At 43.2% G+C, this 20091-nt stretch overlaps 1 protein-coding gene across 4 annotated transcripts in view; it reads right to left on the bottom strand.

Annotated features, from left to right (window-relative positions):
* The window catches only part of INTS6 (integrator complex subunit 6), a 45571-nt gene extending 37367 nt beyond the window's left edge, over positions 1–8204 (bottom strand). The window contains exons 1-4 of one of the 4 annotated variants that reach the window (XM_040583789.1): positions 8125–8204; positions 7648–7808; positions 7327–7404; positions 6378–6527 (exon numbers count right to left, since the gene is read on the bottom strand). In XM_040583789.1, coding sequence (XP_040439723.1) covers positions 6378–6527; positions 7327–7404; positions 7648–7758 — 339 coding nt within the window. In that variant the 5' untranslated portion in view covers positions 7759–7808; positions 8125–8204. Of the gene's footprint in view, positions 1–6377; positions 6528–7326; positions 7405–7647; positions 8091–8124 lie in introns of those variants that run through there. The other 3 variants (XM_040583791.1, XM_040583788.1, XM_040583790.1) reach the window with 3 other exon arrangements.
* Between the last annotated feature and the right edge of the window lie 11887 nt (positions 8205–20091).

The raw sequence follows: 20091 nt of genomic DNA, 5'->3' as shown, positions 1-20091 counted from the left end.
GACTCTCAAGCAACACAATCAGATTCAACTGAGTCTGACTTGAATTAAAATTCAGACATATGCACAAATAATAGTTCTTCCCTACAAGCTTCAGAGATATGGACTGTCTACAACAGAAAACCATGACTGAAGGTAACTATTCTGTAAGAAAAGTGACAATAAATATAAGGATGGTGACACTGAGAAAAAAAATAAATACTTGTGCTTTACAAGATAACCAAACTTCTGGCTCTTTACATGTATTTGCTTTGCCTCCCTGACAATTAGCTGTGCTGAAGTGCAAATATGTTTCAAAAAGACAAGAATACTCCAACTATGAGACACATACCTTCAAGCACATTTCAACAAATAAGAAAGCGAGTACATCTAAGGAGTCTATGATGACCTGAGGCACAAACTGTTCTACATCACAAGTCAAGCCAAGAGATAAAATTTTGGTACTCCTAACTGTCCTCAAGACTTTCTCTGATGACCATTTAGTGAATTAAAGCATCATCTGTATCATCTGCTTAAGCTTTGGCAGTGTGACTCTGCTCACCTGACTGTTAAAAACCAAAGCTACAATGAACATGTTATGGCATTGCCCCTTCCAAATAAAATGTATTGAAATAGCGAGCACTTAAATCTTCAAAAAGAACAAAGCATATCTGTTATTCAGAACATGACGAAGTATCTCACTTCTTTCTGCTAGTGAAACAGATTTGTGAAATCCTTTTTATTGGAAAAAATAAAGTACTCTGTGTAAGCTTGTTTTAACTTTTAAATTCTTTTTTAAATATCTATTAGACTATAACAAGACAAGTGATTTTACAAACACTGAAGTCTGATGTCATTCTTATTACTGAGACCTTCAGTGAACTTTGCTGCTCTGGCAAGGCTGAAAGGCATACAGTTGCATCTCACAACATGAAAAAACATTTGCAACAATGCCTGCCACAGTTCTCATTAAAGGATACTGTAAAACGAAACTAACTAAAAATTACAAACATTTAAACATGCCATCTTGTCCACTCTTGAAAGGCTGCAGCCTAAAAAGCATAAATTGGAAGCAATATGCCTAATTTTGTCATGTAGGAGGTGAGAAAGATTGACTTTCATCAGCACTTCACATATAGCTATTTGACATTAAAAGGCATACAGGTTTACATTAAAACCATTTCTATCCCACAGAAAACAGGAGACTATGAGAAAACCTCTCCTCTTTGCATTTCTGCCATTGCCATGTTTAAGCTTGCTATGTTGTTTTCTGCTGTGTGAAATTCTCCCATTTGGTTGGTCGGGGGGGGTGCGGGGGGTGGCGAGAGGATGGAAAAGCTGGTATAGAAGCGCAAACCTCTGCCTCCACCAACATGAGAAGCAAACTGCCTGTGCAACCGTGCCAGCATGACAAAGCAGGAAATGCTAACCTAAACTTTGGTTCCAAATTTGGATGCACATTCAACACAGGCCATTCCAGTGCAGTGTTTATGACCTCAGAATGCCAAGACAGAAGTCATGCTCAAAGGTTTTTGACTTCTGGAAGCAAGGAAATCCAGTAACAATCCTGAAAAAATCAACTAGAAAATGAAAGTGCTCAAAAATTTAAAGAAAACATAACATAGCACTGCAAAAGCATAATGCATGCAATGTTAGGGGACAATATTTCGTAAGTGTGAGCGGGCTTTTTTTAAGCTCAGCATATCTTAGACACAGAAAAGCATGTAAGCAAGGAGTCAGTCTACAATGTGTGATTTAAAATCAAAGCTGTTGTGTGCCTACAAGCACAATTAGGCCTGATCTCCTAGATATGCTATTTACATGTATTTGGAATACTATTTAAGCCATTAGGGTAAAACATGCTGATCTCTACAGATCAACACAAAGTTTTATTGTGTGAACTCATCAGCCATAATGTTACTGTAGCTACAAATGGGTTTAATCACATATTTGAGAAAACTCAAAAGTAACAGTTAACCTAAAATTTAATTGTTTGATGGTGATACAAGGTATGACTAAAGCCCTTGGGGAAAAAAAAGAGGTGGCATTCAAAATAAATGCCATTATACACAGGACACCTTCCAACTTTGAGGTCAGAAATAGGTCTTTCCAGCTCTTAGCATGTTTTTAAGTTCCCATAATATTCTTAACCCGCTGAATTTCATTCAGATTTCAGTTTGCCTCAAAGTTTCTTACTTATGCTTTTGTACATATGTGAAATGCACTGCAGAAAAAAAAAGGCTTTCACCAAGACTGCACACGTCCTGGTAAGTCATCAAAACAGTGTTTCTTGCATTAGTCTAAATCCAGAGAGTAACTCATTCATCACTGAATTAAAAATACCTATCCCAAGTCCACTTGGATTACAGGAGCATTATAGTTGCCTTTTCTGTTTCAAAACAACTAAGTTAGCATCTTTTGTTATATCAAATTTGTTTAAAAGTCAAACTCATCTCTAAGCCAGTTTTGCTGTATCAATAATAATTACGATGCTGAAGAACATGTACAAGATACTCCTGTGAGATTAAAAGCTCATAAAAAGCTTACTGTTACAAAAAATGCTGTTTCCAGCCACAATACTGACATGAAATTTCACCCTGAAAAATTTTGGAAAAATACCTTGATATATCAACTCAACTGCTTTGAAAGCCACTGAGGTATGTACATTTTATCCTCTGAAACCTCATTCTATGCAATACTGCTGAAAAAAAAATCATCAGAGACGTTCGTTATGCAAATAACAATAGGCAAGAAGAAACACAAGGAGTATCACAGAATCAAAGCTTTAGCAATTTCAAACATCCCTCAGATTCAAGTTTTGGTAGGGAGCTGTGTTGGTCCTTTGCACATGAGTATCAAAACACCATTGATACATACTTTACCTACCTTAGATTCAGAGCTCAGTCTTAGAAACTTCACTACAAACTGCAAATAACTGAAGTACATGGATGGTTCAATTCAATCATCTGTTTACATGTGTACTGTATTATAATAGCAGCTACATTTTTCGTGTTTTCTGTTTCCACAGAGAAATGCATCTATTAGTATTTAACCCTTCCATCACCTATAACCAGCTGCATGTTTGTCTCACTCAAAACTACTCAGTTGACTACACCACGTGCTGCTGAACAAGCCATAGCTATAAGATTTAAGAGTGTATTCCAAGACGACAGAAAATCTGCTAGTGAAAGGCTCAGTATTTCAGACTACCTGAAACAATGGAGAAGCTGAACTGGGGAAAACATGATAAAGATAAGTCAATTCGCCAAGTACAAACTGGGTTAATGAACTACAATGGTTTTTTCGATTTGACTTAATGTGTTTAAATTGTTTTCTTCCTGAAGACATCCAAATCCTCTATTTTTTCCTAAGCTTTCCATAAAAATGCAGAGGTGAAGAGGACCACTATTTTTAATGAACGCTAAAAGTTGACCGTATTCGAAGGTTCATTCTGCTATCATAATCAGCACAAAGCATACTATGGGGGGGGGGAACCCTGTAACTATTCTTGGATTCAAGCAATATAATACACACTATCAATCTGAAGATGCTGTAAAAATTACAGGAATGGTCACCTTAAAATACATGTACTTTCCAAAATCTTTTGTTGCTGACAAAAACCTTCACAAAAACATGGATCTAACAACCCTAGGCAAGACTAAGGGTTTATAAAGCCATACCGTAACATTAATATCAGAAACAGCTTATGAAAAAGTCTTCCAGGTTCTTGACACCTAAATGTGTTGACAGTGTCCCTTTAAGATCTGAACATGAGATACTGTGATCAGCTAATGCAGCTGTATACTTGGTAACTCAACCTTCACGACCAACTGAGTCAGTATGTATTTACTGAAAAAGTAATATGATAAATTCTCATATTAAAAATCCAAACATTAATATTGCAATAAAATATGAAGCAGGAGATTTTCCTCAATTTCTGAATGACCATTCAGCCATCACTCTTGTTCAGGAAGTCAGCTGATGGAGAACTCTGGTCTACTTTGAAAGAAATCAAGTATGGTGAGTCACTGCCATTTAAACAAACAGTTCATACGCAGCAGGGAGACAAGACACTATGCTGTTGGATGACATAACCAAACAATCCCATAAGCTTGTATCATGTCTTGTCATTTGTATAGTAAAAAACTCTTTTACAATTCATACATGTGAAACAAGTGCAACTTAGCAAATATCTCAGAAGCTTGTCAATACACCAGAAAACAAGGATGGTAGTCAAAAAATGTTAAGCCAGAGAAAATTCCCAGAGAAAACCTTAATAAAAGTTTGGATTTATTACTTCATGTAACACCACACCTAAGATAATCTAAACGTTGCATTTTTAAAAAAATTCTCTGCTCCTGCTCTAAGATAATCACTCTTCAAACACATTTGCTATATTTTAGTTAACTACTATTTTATGTCTTAGTATTTGTAGTTGCTTCAAAAAAGTGAATCATCAATTCATGTTCTGAGTGAAAACTACTTCAAATGCAACTGAGCATTCTGATCACTTTTATTACCCTGATGAATGTGTAAGTTTCTCATACCATGTACATTTAAATAGCCATTTATCGAGCAAATTTTAGGTAGTAGACAGGAACAACAGGAAGTTGTCAGGACAACGTGACATAGTGCTCAAAGGCCAAAGTGAATTTGAAGAAAGTTAACTGCCCTGGATCTCATCCTACAAGTGTTGAAGGACCAGTTAAGTACTCCAGAATTTTATCCAATATATGAAAACCCACTACTAAATTAGTAGAGCCAAAATGGGAACCTGTGACTTCAGTTACAAATGACATGTCACTTGCCATATATTCTATTTTTGCAGACACTAAAAAGTTAGAATTTCTATTTAGTCACCTGACTGCACATGTGAACACCTCTTCAACAGCCTGCTCCACGTGTGGAACAGAGCAAAAAACATGCATAAGCAAGGGTGGTTTCAAGCCCCGATACAGACTTGTAACCAAAACAGATCAAAGTCATTGCTCCACCGACAAAAAGAACAGCTATTTGCAAGTAATGAACACTACAAGTGAGTCAAAACAGTCATGACAACTCAACTGCCCACTTGATTGAGTAGCTGAGCACTGCTGGTTCACTTAGAACAAATTATTTGACGTGGGTTTAATTAGAATGTTATAATTATCAGTAGCAATGGGAAAGAGCAAGTATTTCATCTGTGCGCCTACTATGGTGTTTCAAAAAACTTCATATAGCTCATTTAACTAAACAAAAACATCAGAAAATGGGGAAGATTAGCACACAGATGTATAAGAGGACAGCAGATGGTAATAGACAAAAAACTAACTGTGTGTGGAACTAGCAGGTTTTGGGTTTGTTGTTTGGTTGGGGTTTTTTTAATAAGTTTCATCACTAAACTGGCATTTTAAAAATGTTTAGGCTTGCTTGATCTCATCTAGTGGCAAAGCCATAAAATGCAATATGAGAGACAAATTTCCTTTCCAAACAAACATGGCATGTTATCACATAGACTCTGCCTAGACTGGAAAAGGGAGGGGGAGAAAGGGGACTTATTTTCACAACCACATTCCCATGTTAAATACCAAGAGCAGTAACTAATCCTCAGATAGTAGAGGGAACATTACATGAGAACAACAAACAGAAAAGGGGAGATTCAAGCTGGTACATCCCACGTGAAAAATACACTATATACTTTGCCCAATACTAATAAGGTCCCTTATGCAAAACAAATCCAGGGTTTGATCCAGTGCCAGAAAGAACCGCATACGCTTCCTAAAGCACACTTTTAACCTAGAGTTGCTGTCTTTTAGCAACTCATACTACTGAGCCCAACCCAAGAAAAAGTCCTGCTTTAAAGTGACAGCTGCAAAACAGACATTAGAAAAGCACAGCTTCTCAAGGCTCTGACACAACAGGCAGGTTTATAAAAAATACAGGTATGTAGTAAAAAGTTGTGGTAAGCTCACTGGAAAGAAAGCATTTTGAAAGAGTTGTGCTCCATTCCTACTTTTGGACATGCAGTGTTGTTAGTAAAAAGGCTCATCTCCCAACTGTACTTATTTGATTATATAGTACTGTATTAGATAAAGCAAAGATTTCATGACCTGACCAGGCTCACCAGCTAAGGTTCTGAAACAGACTGGATACAAAAAAAGAAACAGTTTATATTAGAAGGTCAACTTGAAGGCTATCTCACAGTATAAAAACTGAGGAGTAACTAAAATTACAAAAAAAAAAGGTTGGCTACCAAACTACAGTCATCAACTGCATTTCTTCAAACTATCTGAGCATTGCTTACTTATGAAGATGACCCCATACTGCATATTTCATGAAGATGCCACTTGGACAACTAGCTAATTGGTGTCTCTAGGTAGTTTGTGGTTTACGATTTTTCTGCCTATTAATAGTCAACCTACCTGCCCATAGTTGTCTATGCCAGTTACTAATCTATTTAGGTTTAATAAATCAAAAGCTGTCCTTAGGGACTGGCCAAGTGTCGTAAGTCCTTCTGCCTGAAGGTTTTTCAGTTCATTCATAAACGTTGCATGGTTTTCCTTCCAGCCAGCCTGAAAAGAAAAATGTGAGAAGACTTATTCTCCAGATATGAGCTCTGCTTTCCTGTTAGGCTACGAAGTGCCTTCCTTGCTGCATGCAGCTCACCACAAATGCTAACAAAACACCTTTGAAGTTACTGATATTTAGTGTCGTTCCATGAAGCCTGAAAAGACGTCCTTCTCTTAAACCTCAGAGCTCCTCATATATAAAATGAAGATTTTTGATTTGTTCCACGGGGTAAGTTTCTGTGAAGTCACCGATGCACAAACCTTACAGCTATTTACGTAGCTCTCCCACAGCCCTTCCCAGATGGAAGCCAACTGCACTGCGAAGCGACCTCCAACAGGTTCACCGTCCTGTGTCATGTGGACCACCGCCCCCTCCCCCCCCTCCCCGTACGGCCCGTCCCCCCACCCCCACCCCCCCGCGCGGCGGGGCTGAGGGAAGTGCCGTCCCCTTCCGAGTCCGGACTCTCCGGGCTGAAGTCGGTCCTTCCCCCGCTCGCCCCTTCCAAGCTGAACTCTCCTTGGAGTTGCTGTCACTTCTTCCAACTTGAATAAATATCCCCCACAGTTCATTGCTGCTCACACACACCACACAGGGAAAAAATGTCGGCCATGTTGATGTCAGCGCCGCCGCCGCCGCCGCCAGAGCCCGTGTGTGCCGAGCTCCCCCGGCCCGCCGGCAGCCCGGGCGAGGCGGGCGGGGGGGCGGCCGCCGGCAGCGGCCCGCGGCGGCGCGGAAGGGCCGGAAGGAGGCCGGGGGGGGGGGGGAGCGGCGGGGGTAGGGGGTGGGGGGAGCGGGGGTTACCTTGATAGCGTAGGGAGGCTCCTCGAAAGTGACCAGCATGTACCTGTCTCCCCTGCTGGCCGGGTCCCGGGCTCGGAGCTGCGGCGCGGGGGACAAAGCAGAGGGTGAGCCGAGAGGCGGCGGCGGCGCCGGAGCCCCCCCGGCTCGGCTCGGCACGGCCCGGCCCTGCCCACCCCTCCCTGCCCGCACACACACGCACTCCCGCCCGCCCTCGCCCCGCGCCCCCGGCCCAGGCAGCCCCCCGCGCCCTGCCTCCCCCTCCCCTCCCCGCGCAGTCACTCTCGCTCTCTCTCGCCTCCTCTCGCAAGGCAGAGCCGGTACCTTCATGAAAGTCTCTACAGCGCCTTTGGCTATGTCCAGATAGGTGGTGCCCAGATGGGTGCGCTGGTTCATGGAGGCGGACGTGTCTATCAGGAAGAGTAAGATGGGCATAGTGCGGAGGGGCCGGCGGCCGGGCGGCTACATGGACAGCGGGCGGGGGGCTGAGGGGAGCACCGCGGGGCGGGGTGGGAGGAAGGGGGGGAGAAGAAGATAAGAAGACGGGGGACAGGAGAGGAGTAAGTGGCTGTGAGTGCTCTGCACGGGGAAGGGCGCCTCCCCGCTGCCCCACTGCCGAGGCGGGGGGGAAGGGGGGGGCAGCCCTGCCTGCCCTGCCCTCCTTTGTGTGAGGGGCCTGCTCAGCCCAACACAGGCTGGTTTATGAGGGAGAGGCGGATAGGGCTGCGCTGCTGCTAACCTTCCCCCCACCACCACCTTCCTCCACCGCCGCCCGCCCTCCCCTCCCCCTGTTGATGTTACTCAGAAGTTTCAGGCGGAGCAGCCGCAGCCCCACCACCCCGGCACTTTCTCTCTCTGACTGAGGCGCTTCCTCGCTCGCCGCCCGCTTTTAAGGCAGCCTGGGCAGGTCGGGGCCCGCCCCTGAAGGACACGTCCCCGCCCCACGTGACCGCCTCCCGGCCCCACCATAGGGCTCCAGCAACCGCCTCATTAGCATATTCAAATTCCCGAGGAAGGGGGAGGGGGGCAGCGGGAGCCGCTGAGGGAGATGGGCGGTGGGGGGAGCGGGCGGCGGAGCGGGCGGCGGAGCGCGGCAGCCGCGCAGGCGCAGTGGCGGCGGGCGGCCGGCCGGGGGGGCGCGGGGCAGGGCGGGGGGCGCCGCTCCTCAGGCGGGCCGACCCCGCCGCCCTTGCTGGGCTGTTTCCAGGGCGCTGGTGGTGAGGCGTCCTGTGGGGGTAGCGCCCTGCCCCAGCCCGCCTGTCTTGGGGCGGCAGTGGGGGGGAGCCCGGCCGCTCGGGGAGGGCAGCGGGGGAGGCCCCGGGGGAGCGCGGGCCGCCGCAGGCTTCCCCGCGGTGGCTGGGGCGGCGACTCCGGCGCTGGCGGTTTGTCCCCGCTGGCCGCGGGCGGGCCGGCGGGTGAGTCATGGGGGGAGGGGGCGGGCGCCGCGGCTCGCCTTGAGGCTGCGGGAAGGCCCCCGGGCCGCAGGTCCGTCCCCTCCTGCCCCCACGGGTCCCTCCCCCTCACCCGGGCGGAGGAAGCCCTTCGGGGGGCGCTGTGCGCCGCTGAGGGCCGTCGCGGCCCTTCGGCGGGGGGGCGGCCGGGGAGCCCGAGGGCAGCCCGGAACGCGCCGGCCCTGGTGCGGGGGGGGGGGGCTCGCTGGCCACGGCTACAGCGGCCGCTGGCAGGCGGTACTTGGCGTCGTCTGTCATCTCCACGGGGCTTAGGATGGGGAAAAGTGTTCGGTACCATTTTGATGGTGAATTCCCAGAGACGTGGTCTGGCCTTTTACTCGATGCTTTCAGGGAGAGAGGAAAAAAAGGAAAAAAACCGGCTAGCCCTAGCTGTGACCTTTTCCCCTACGTCCAGGCAGAGATTAACACTAATGTTTCTTTGATCCACACTAAGGCACTCCAAATTTGTTTCCTATAAACCATATAATTGTGGAGTGTTTCCAACCAATTAATGAAAAAGGTCTCTGTTCTCAGTTGTTTGGTGCTTTGGGGTTCCCCCCCCAAAAAAAAAAAAAAAAAAAATTGAGTCTCAGCTGTTTCTGCTCTTGTAACCGTGGAGCAGTAACTCCAGAGCCATTTCTTAATATAATCTGTCCAGGAGATTGCTCGGTTTCCCATCTGACTGATTTTTTTTTTTTTTCCCCATGATCCAGCTGATGTGCTCCCACCACTGCACTAGAAGGTATGAAGCCACTGTGCTCCTTCCTTTTCTCAAGATAAAATTGCCAGTGTCCTGGTTTGATTCATCTTGCTTTTCCAGGCAGGATTTCTGTCTTGTTAGGCAAGAGCTGGTTTGGGCTTTTTTTTTTTTTTTTTTTTTTTTTTTTAAGACTAATGAAAGATTAGCATTTAGTCTCTAGGAAGAGGGAGGGATATAACTGTATTTCCATTACAGATTGGTATGCATTCTTATGCCTGCAAGCAGCTTATTTTGGCTTTCCTGTGGGCGCTGCATCTGCGACCCGTGCCATCCCTTCTCAGGCACTGGGATGAAGTCAGAGCCACTTCTTTTCAGCCCAGTTCATCATTCAAGGCCATTATGGAATCTCCAATCTCAAGGACTTTGTGAGAGCTGGGCAGGAATCTTTGCAATTGGTGCAGACCAAGATACAGCAACTGGGTTTCTTTGGAAGCAACATCTTTTACTCTTGAGTATTTCTCAGTGTGGATCCTGCTAGTGGTGGGAAGCGTGGCCAAGCTTATGTGCACCCAGTGGCTCTTGAGCTGCTTGTATCTTTCCAGTAGTTCAGTGTTCGAGCTCCAGCAGTGGTGCTGTGTCTTAAGAGCAGCAGCAAGGCTGTTCTGCTCCAGGTTCTGCCAGTGAATCTGAATCCCTGCTGTCAGAGGAAGCAAACTAGCAGGTGCCACAGAGGTCACGTTGCTGGGTTGCCCTGGAATCCAGCTGCATGCCAGCCCCTGTTATGCAGTAGGATATGCGGACTATCAGAGAGGCTTGGTTTGCAGCCATTTCCTCTCTACAGAGGTGTTTTGGGACACCTTTCTTCCCCTCAGCTCCCCACAGAAAGCTGCAGGTATGTTCTGCAGCTCCTAAGGTCAGCAAGACTGGCTGCTGCTAGAGTAGTAATTTTCTCCCTAAGGTGGTGGGATTCAAGCTGTTAAGTAAAGGCTGCAGTGCTGCTTTAACCAGTCGTGTCTTGGGATTAGTAACTTCATTTGGGAATAATGTTGAGTAAGCGTATGATGTCGGCCTCTAATTGGCTTCCTTTTAAATCTCTGAGATAGGCACATCCTTCAGACGTGCCATCTTCTTTCTCATTTGTATGTTGCTGATGTTTCATTGACTGTCCTAATAAAAACAGCATCACTTTTACATGTCAAGCGTCATGCATCTTCTTGGAGAGCACCCTAAAAATGGGAAGCTTCTGGAATGATTCCTTCTCCAAAGTGCTAGAAAAAACAGCATTTTAGAGTCATTGCTGTAGCAGGAAAGTGTCATGGTGAAAGGCAGCCTGGGCCATGGAGATTTTGCATAAATCCTGGAGGAGTCATTTGGAGTTTTTAAGTTTTGTTGCCAGTAAATCACTCTTAATGGTAGAATCGGTCATAAAGCAGCATGAATTCTGAATCAACTTGGAAAATTGCAAGCTGAAGGCATGCAGGAATTTTCTTACCAACCCTAGAGGAAGGTGGGACCGAAGCAGCTTGGCACACTCTATCCCTATTCTTCTCAGCCTTTGTGATTATCACTGATAGAAGAATGCCACAGACAAAACTTATACACAGTTCCAGAGGGATTTATACAAGCAAAACCACTTTACTGTACTTTTCTGTATGTACTTGCTTTTTGCTGTTGTCTTTGAAGCCATTCGGAACATTCAGTTCTTCCCGCTTCTGTGCATCTTCTATTAGATCCCCTATAGGGCAGAATCAAGGCTGGATGTGTGTTGTCTGTGGTAGGCATTAGTACTTTTCTCCTGGGAGTGGACCAATTTTATTAATATTGAGAAAGATTCTTTCAAAGATAGATAATCAACCTAAGCCTTAAGTGTGTATCAGCCTCTTGATGTAAGAGTTCTAATGGCTAGTACTGCCATCAGAGTCACATTTATAAATCTGGATAGGAGATTTGCTGAGAAGGAACAAAACCCAGTGATACTAGTGCTTATGCTCATTACTGGTAGAGCTGACACAGAGGAGCAGGGAGAGAGCTTGAGGCTGTCACTTTGATGCATCTTTGGTTTCAGCTTTTTTACATGGTGGGCAAAGTTATACCCCATGTGAGGTCTAAATGAGCTAGTTCTACCTTTTCTCCTAAATGTAGATGAATTATTTCAGCATGGTTCTGTCTGGAGGAATGCTCTTGCTGTTCTGATGATGCAAAAGATTCCAGCTACTTTCATACATTTTTTTGTTGGTTATCTGCTGTGCATCCATGAGGAAGCATGGATGTATGTGTATGCCTAAAGGTACTGATTTTCTGGTCTTTAGAATGAGTGTTGTTCAGTTGGGGACAAATAAGATGATATTAAAAATGCAAGTTCCAATTTAAATTTGTATGCTAAGTCAATAAATCGTAACTCAAATATAAGTATGAAAATATACCTCAAAAAACATCATATCAAAAAAATTGAAGAGCATTTTTGGCATCATTTGCTTTTACTGTGGTTTTTTTCCCTGAACAGCTTCTTTTCCCTGTCAATTTTGTGATATTTTTGTTGTGTTATCACACAGTGTTAGCCTTATTTTGTCCTAAACTGCAAGCTTGAATGGAAGATGTTATGCTAAAGACCTTCAAGCAGGTCTGAGATCTAAAATTGACAGTATAACTTTTTTTTTTTAGTTGGCTTTCTCCTCAATAAAGAATTGTTTCACAAAGAATATGTCAAGATCTTGGTCAGCCCGGGTTTTATGACAAAGGTAAAATTTTCAGAGCTTCCTTTAGAATACCATTCTGTAGCCTTGTAGATTGTGACCGTTAAACTTTTTTCCCCTGTTTAAGTCTTGTATTTTCCATTGGCTAATTTTATGTTACTGCTTATTGTTAAATATATATCTTTATACACCATTGAGTTTCAATTTATTACCTTTTCATACTCATGTCCTATTCGTTTTAGTCTTCCTTTAGCCAAGACCTGTGCATTCAACTTACTTGCTTTTTTTTATAAATAAAATTTTATTTTTCACTTGTCTTGCATACACGACTGCTTTTATTGTTGATTTTTTTGGTTGTTTTTACTCGTTTCAATTCAGTAGGCCTTGACCCTACTTTTTTTTCTCTTCCTGAAATTATTACCAAAGATAAATTGATAAAATCTTATAATTCAGATAGCTTAGGTAAGCATATAAAACTCATCCTAGACTGAGTAATTACTGAGAATGCTGGGGTCAAATAAGATGTAACCCCAAATTCTTTTCAGAAAAGTCACATTAAGGTAACTGCATCTCAGTTTTTAATGTATATTCTAGGACTTGGACTGAGGGTGCCTATTTTTCTAAAATTTGTACAGGCAGCTGCCTGCCTTTGAAACTGTCTAGCACCTTTTAGAAGTCTGTACTTTGGCTTCCCCAGCACCAGAACACAGTGAAACTACATGCCTTTGCAGAACGATGACCTCTTAAAGAAGTTGCATTCTGGCTTCTTTTGGCCCATCTTCAAAGACAGCCTCCTCTTCATTGTCCGTCTATCGGGAAACCCAGAGGATAGCCTTTGAAGCTTCCTAGGGATTTTTGTATTCCCCACCACCCTTCCAGTCATCCAAATCCCTTGCTGTTTCCTGGCTCAGGAGTTGGAACTGCAGCGAGCAGCAGTGTATCATCCAGGGGAAGAATAGTTGATGTGGAAATGCAAGGAAATAGGTATTATAGTAGTTTGATACAGTTTGTTTTCTAACTGTACAGACTGTGGGTACTGGGAGACTAAGTTCATGAATATTTGTGAGGTACTTGGGTTCTTCCAAAGAAAGTTATGATAGAAGTGCACAATAAAATTATTTGCAGAGGAAAACCTAATCTCTTCAAGGACCATCTGTGCTGTGACAGCAGAAGTCAGTCAGTTAATGATGGAGAGGCTGCAAGGCACCTGGGTAGAGGATAAGGAGGCTTTTTTCATTATACGTGCTTTTTCTTTGATATTACTGGCCTTAGGTTTAAAGGTCTTCTAGGCTTTGATTTGTCTTCGTATGTATTTAACCATGTTTAACGGAGCAGGACCTATTTGGTACTGGTGGGAATATTAAATCTAACATGGAGAAAGCTGCTTAAAACAAACATTTCAAAATTACAATTGTAATAAGATAGCATATAAGATAAATAGATATACAGTTCTTACATATCCTTCCTGATGTGTTACATTGCTCCTTTCACTTAAGGTTGGATTCTGGTCAAGAACAAAAACCTGTCTCAGCTCTGGGCCTTTAAATTTATTCTGTCTCTTGGGTATCTCAGCTGGCACGTCAAGACCCAAAGAGAATAGAAAACACCCTCTAGCATACAAAAGCTAAGATACTTTACCTGTCTCTTTTTATTATTTATTTCTTCTTGAACTTGTTTTCCATCCTTGAGGTGGCAGCAGGCAGCAGCAGTCCACTTGATTCCTGATAACGCCAGAGGGCCCAGGGAAATACTGGTACAGACTTCTCAGCTCCCCTCCAGTGCCCCAGGGCATGAAGGCGGGAGAAGTCTTCTGCATTTGCTAAAACAACAGGTATGAGGAGACCTTAGCTTATTATGCCAGGAGGAAAAAGAAAGAAGGCCAGAGATAATAGTTGTATCTATCAGATAGTTAGAGATCATTTGTAGCAGCCCACCCTGGTTTTGTTTAGCTTTTTCTTCTTGTAGCCCTGATTAGAAGGTCCTGCATGTGTGATAAGGGGTTAATGCAGTCCTCCACACAAATACCTGTAACACACAATGTTGCCATGCAGGCTCTCCTCAGGATGATAGGACCAGAACCAAGATATTCTTTCACCACAACACCACTTTTAAGCCATCTTTCATATGGTTCTTACATCCCTCCCAGGGAAGCTTTCCTGGGACATCAGTACCCTGCCTGTACCCACCGACCTGAGTGATCTCCTGTCACCATTCCAGCAACTGCTTTTGTTCGTTCCTCCAAGCATTCCTTCTTGTCTACACTACCAAGACTCAGTAGCCCTGGAAATCATCCCCTCGTTGAAGTGCTGAAGCCTCCCGCCCATTTCATAGCATAGCAACGTAACTCCATTACCATGGATCCCAGACGCAGGCGTGCAGAATTTATCTAACTAATCGAGTGGCTAAGGGACACCAATTCCAGCCACAGTCAACTTAAGAGTATAAAGCGGTTACAGCTAAAAGATAGTCTACGAGCGCTTCCCAGGGAGGCAAAAAAATGAGGTGGATTTGTCTTGTTTTCTTCCCCCCCCATTTTTTAATGGCCAATGTAATGGGTATAGTCTTGGTAAACAAGAGGACAGAATTATTCATTCATCCCTAAATTGCTTCCCACTGAGATACCACACCTGCATGTGGTATTTGAGAGCTGAGAGCTCTTCCTTTAAAATATTGCCACACTGTAGAAGTTTATTACCCAGCTTTTACTCTAAGTGTGATTATTATGCATTGCCATCTTATGCCCAAAATCAAAACACACTCTAAAAGATGCACTTGGTTGCTCTCTGGAAAGCAGCAGGCGTGACTGTTGTCAAATGGAACATAGACCAACCACTTGATCTGTCTTTTGCCACTTGGCAGTTAATGAAAACTTAGCAAATCTCAGCTAGTAGCTAATTGGAAATTCCCACAAAAGCCATCTATAAAGCAAAGATACAGGTCTTCTAGACTAAAACAAACCTGATAAAGCCTCTTTCATCCAGGGAAGAAATCTGTTCATCTTTATTCCCTGACTTGAAGCACCTTTGGCAAGGTGTTTGGGATTGTTTGCTGAGCATGTTATTCAAAAGATACAGTTAAAATTAAGTCAGAGGGATTTTTTTCTACTTTTATGCACACATTGAAGCCCTGATGTAAGGCGTATTTGTTACAGAAAATTTGAATGGATGCTACGGTGGGCAAATCTGTCTTGCACCAACTTGCAGAAAAATAGTGTCTTGTTTTAGAAATATTTCAAATGGGAAGGAAGGATGCTTAAGACGTGGCTTTGAAAAGCACAAAAGGATAATTCTTACCAAGCTGAGAATACAAAAGCATTCCTTATTAGGAAAATTTTAGAACTGACTTGAGTCCAGCTTATAACAAACCTTGAATTACAAGTGTAACCTTTCTTCATGACAACAGTCTTCACCAAGCAGTGCTGTTTTCATCAAAAATGAGTTCTTTTTTTGTTGGGGATGGCTTTCAATTTCATGATGTTGCAATCAGAAAGCCTTGAACGTTTCGGGATCAGTTCTAATATTTTCCTGTTGGAAAACCATTTTTAAGGCAATATATGGTTTATCGTTATTTTCTAAACATGTGTCCAAGAAAAAAGTCCAAGAAAGCCCATCCCATAATTCAGGCTGACACTAAGTGTATGCTTCTCCAGGTTTGGCAGAGTGTGTTGTGTACACTGGTTGTGTGATATATGTAACATAGTCTCTGAGATTCTCCTGCTCCTCCCCTCCTTTGAGGCATTTCTATTTTCTGTTGTTTCTGTTTTCCTAGGGCCTCGACACTGTTATATGCATTCATGGCTGGTTTATGTGAGTTGTGAATACACAGCTGATTTATATAACTGGGGTCTTGAAGGAAGATGAAACTTAATAATGCAAAGGAAACCAAAATATCAGACTTTTAACTATTACATCCATTCCATTTACTTCCAAGTTATTGCAGGGTTTTTTTATTATTTTATTTGCTTTGATCAATTCTTATTTTTCTTCATGTCTCCCATTTCACGTCCTCTTTATCTTGTCTTTTCCTTCAGAAAAAGTTACAATATGTTTTCCTTGACATTTCTACTTAGGTATTCAGTGTGGTTCTCAGCTGGCTGAGGGAAAAAAGCCAAAACTACTCATTTGCCCTGACAAGTGTTTTCAGTGTCTGTGTTTTCGATGATTGGTTGTTCTGTGTGCTTGACTTCTGCAGCAGCTAATAAGTAACTCCTGAATCCAGAGTAACTCCTGATTCCAAAGGTTGACAGATATCACTTGAGCTCTCATTTCAGAGGTGACAGCCTTTTAACCCAATTATAGTCCAGTGCAGCATGGTGGGACTCACTTGTGATCCCCTACCAACCAGCTACTACAGCTAACTTATGGGGAATGGCACAGCATTCCTTTTTCAAGGGGAATTAGGGTCTGTTATGTTTTAATTTATACATTCTTTGGAGTGCCCTAGCCCATTTCCACCATATCGCCAATTTTTCCGTTGCTGCCTCTGCTCATTGTTTCCTAACTCCCTTTTCCTAACTCCCTTTTTTGTACTGAAATCTATTACTCATGTGTTAACATGGTTTACAGTAGTTTTCACTGAGACATTTGGAGCTTTTACTTTTGTCTAGTTAGCTGGACACTTTTGTCACAGCGTCCCTCTAAATATGGCCAATTTTGCTATAATGTGGGTTACTTTGTGGAGTATGTAACTGTAATTGTGACCATCATTTAAATCTGTTCCTTATGGCACTGGTAACAATCCAGCAGATCACTGCCACTAGCACCAAACTTTCCTGTAATTCTGACATCGTAGTGAATTCCTCCCCAACTGGCAGTAAGAAGGTCTTACACGGCTTTTTCTCTGCTTGAATTCTCTGTTTTCTGGATTGTGAAATTATCCTCTGCATAATTCAAGAACTGTTTCATGATCTATGTTTAGCAGAATTTGTTACCCAACAGATGTCTGGACAGTTAATGACCTCTGTAAGTACAGCCCTGTGATTTCTTGCTAATGATGGTCCAAGAATTTTTAATCTCTTCTGCTACGAGTCAGCACTAGGGCAGCATGTCACCTCTTATTAAAAAACAAAAGCATAAAATGTGTATAAGTCTTCCCTTCACAATTGTTATGTCTAGTCAGAAGTGGTATTTATCCCTCATTCTCTTTTGCATCTTTATGTTCATGAATGTGTGCATACAGAAATGCGAATAGTTCCATATTTTTCTGGCCAAAAACAAAGGAAATGAATAAAACCCCCTGAAAGTAATCAGAATCTAATTTCAAAGAAAAAGTCCTTCCAGAAATACAAGTCAGAACTGACACTTGCCAGCCTTAAACTTGAGGCAAGGGTAGATGCCCAGAAAAGTCCATGGTAGCAAAGCCTCTTCAGCTGTCACTTTTACACATATGGCAAATGTAGTCTTACAAGAGGATTTGGAGGCACTGGAGCCAGATCATTACCTCTGGCCAGTGATGTGTTCACAGTATGAAATCATGCTGCAGCTGCACAACTATTCCTTCTTTCCTCCTCACCATTCAGATCAGGCTCGAGCCCATCCCTGCATAGGAAAGTTGTCCTATTTTTCTGGGTTTTTTTTTCTCTCTTTTCGGTTATTGGCACTTGGGAGAGCAGAACTATTGGGAAGAGTTGTATCAAAGAGGAGGTAACAGAATCACTAACGTCTGGCACTCCTCTTGCAGGGGAGGGAGTCAAGGAATCGAATGCTGATACAGGTCTGGTCAGACATCCCTACGGAGGAATTCTGCAAGGCAGATGCTGAAGTCTCTAGAACATAAATCTGCACAGTGAAGTGCTTGAGAGGATGGCTCATACTCCTCTGTGTGCCACTGTGAAGGAGAGAAACTGTCTGCACACAAGTGCTCCTCGGTAGCAGCTGGGCTCCTGGCAACTGCCTGGGACTCGCACTGTGTAGCTCCTGAATGCCAGGAGGTTTGCTAGGTGTCTTGTTGGTACCTGCTTGTACAGCAGAAGGGTCATTGTGGACAAATTCTGGATTGGAAGGTACCAAAACCCTGGAGAAAGATTAATCAGCTGGATCTACACTGGTAAGGTTCAGAGGCCAGTTCTCTGGCAGTGCTACGCAGAGCTCTTACAATTGAATTGTAAGCACATTAGCTGGCAGTTTTTGCACATGACTCTTGGCAGCCTCTCAGATGGTACCTGGACGTGGCTTGGAGGACAGCATGGAACAGGGACCATTTCCCAATGCCAGTTTTACATCATCACTCCTTCTTGCGGGGAAAAAGAAAATGTAGTTCTGTGATGCAAGCTGGGACGCTGGCCTCAGAACCCAAAGAACAATCTCTGGCCTTTTTTATAAGCTAATATTGCTGGACACATCCTGGAGCAGGTACCAGATTTTCTTCATACGCTTTTGGGCTTTGGCTCTCCTGCTTTAGGAAAAGATTTCTTTTTTCGTTTTGTTTTGTAGGGTTTCGGGGTTTTTTTTTAATGAGTTTAAGTATATGTGTATATGCATACCTACCTATGTGGCTTTTCAGATGGAGAAACATATTTCCAACACTCATTCATTACAGTTTGAGGGTCTTTACATGTTCTTAATTACTAACTGTTCCTTTTCCAGTGTCTTCTCACTTGAATACTTTGGGAGCACTAACATGGCCAATTCTTACAGTGTTTCTTGTGGTTCAGTGAAAAATAACTGTTACCCTAATCCCCTTCTATTACTGGGAGATGATTTACCACATTATACAAGCTCTTTTGACTTCAGGAACATCACTTGGCCTCATACGGAGGCTTTTGAGCACCTTTATTTTTGACACTGATACCTGATTTAGAGCCTCTGTGTGAAAATTGTCCTGTATTCATTTTAAGTGCACAATACAGAGGCTATTCTGGGGCCAGTTAGCCTGAACAACAGGAGTAGATCAAAACTACCGAGAATGTCAGACTTTTTTTTTTTTTTAAAGTCAACCCATATGGGTTTTCTTTGTTTTCCCAGTTGGAGTTTCCTCATCTACTTTCAGAGGTACAAGGTGTACATTCACCAGTTCCTCAGTCTTCACAGAGGTATTTCTACTACCTTGTCAGATGATATTTTTACACAAGGAGGTCACCATGTTACATGAGAACATGCTGAATAATTGGGTTTCACCCTCAAACCCATGTGGCCTCTTGTCTCTAGAGCACTTACTGTTTTACAAATAAAGAGTATTTCTCCCACTTGCATGAATTTTCTCATTTGGTAGCCGTCCTGGAATGGGCCAGTGCTTCCACACCCACTCTTGTCCTAAAGGATGTCTCCCCAAAGCAGCTAAACCTGACTCAGATATGGTTCTCTCTTCAAACTCAAAGGGCACGCTGTAGATTCTGACTATAGACATATGGGCCTACTACTGTGCAAGATGTTCCAAGCAATCAGACATTCTGGCTATAATCTAGAATAAAAATGATGCTTATCAGGAATAGCCATGAGGTAATCAGGGAACCAAACGCTCCACACTATCCACAAAAGTGCCCATCTAAGCGTGGCATCACTGGGATGTATATATGTGCTCAAAGGCTGAGGGACGCCTTCCTGCAGTGATGGCCAGAAATGCTGACTTACCTGCTAAAGTGAAGGTGACTCATAACATTTGCATAGAATAAGACATAAAAAATTTTGATCAAGACAGTCTAGGATTCGTTTTTAAACTCCTTGAACACCCCTATTGTACTGAGTCATAACTCCATGTATACACTGAAATTTCTGCTATTTTGCTCTCAAGCTGCTTCTCAGGACTTCTTTGCAGGAATCACTTTCCACAGAAAGGATGAGCTCAGTCACCCTGCTTCAGGAACCACAAGCTTTTAAAGCAATCTTTTGTTATAGGTCTGCATTGAGAAAAATTGGCAGCTTTAGTGAGGGCCTACCTATTTTCTTAAAGATCCAGATACTTGTTTTGTACAATGTGGAGATTTCCA

Source organism: Falco naumanni, chromosome 2 (assembly GCF_017639655.2).
Source record: "Falco naumanni isolate bFalNau1 chromosome 2, bFalNau1.pat, whole genome shotgun sequence".
NCBI lineage: Eukaryota > Metazoa > Chordata > Aves > Falconiformes > Falconidae > Falco > Falco naumanni.
This window is presented reverse-complemented; position numbering and strand designations above follow the sequence as displayed.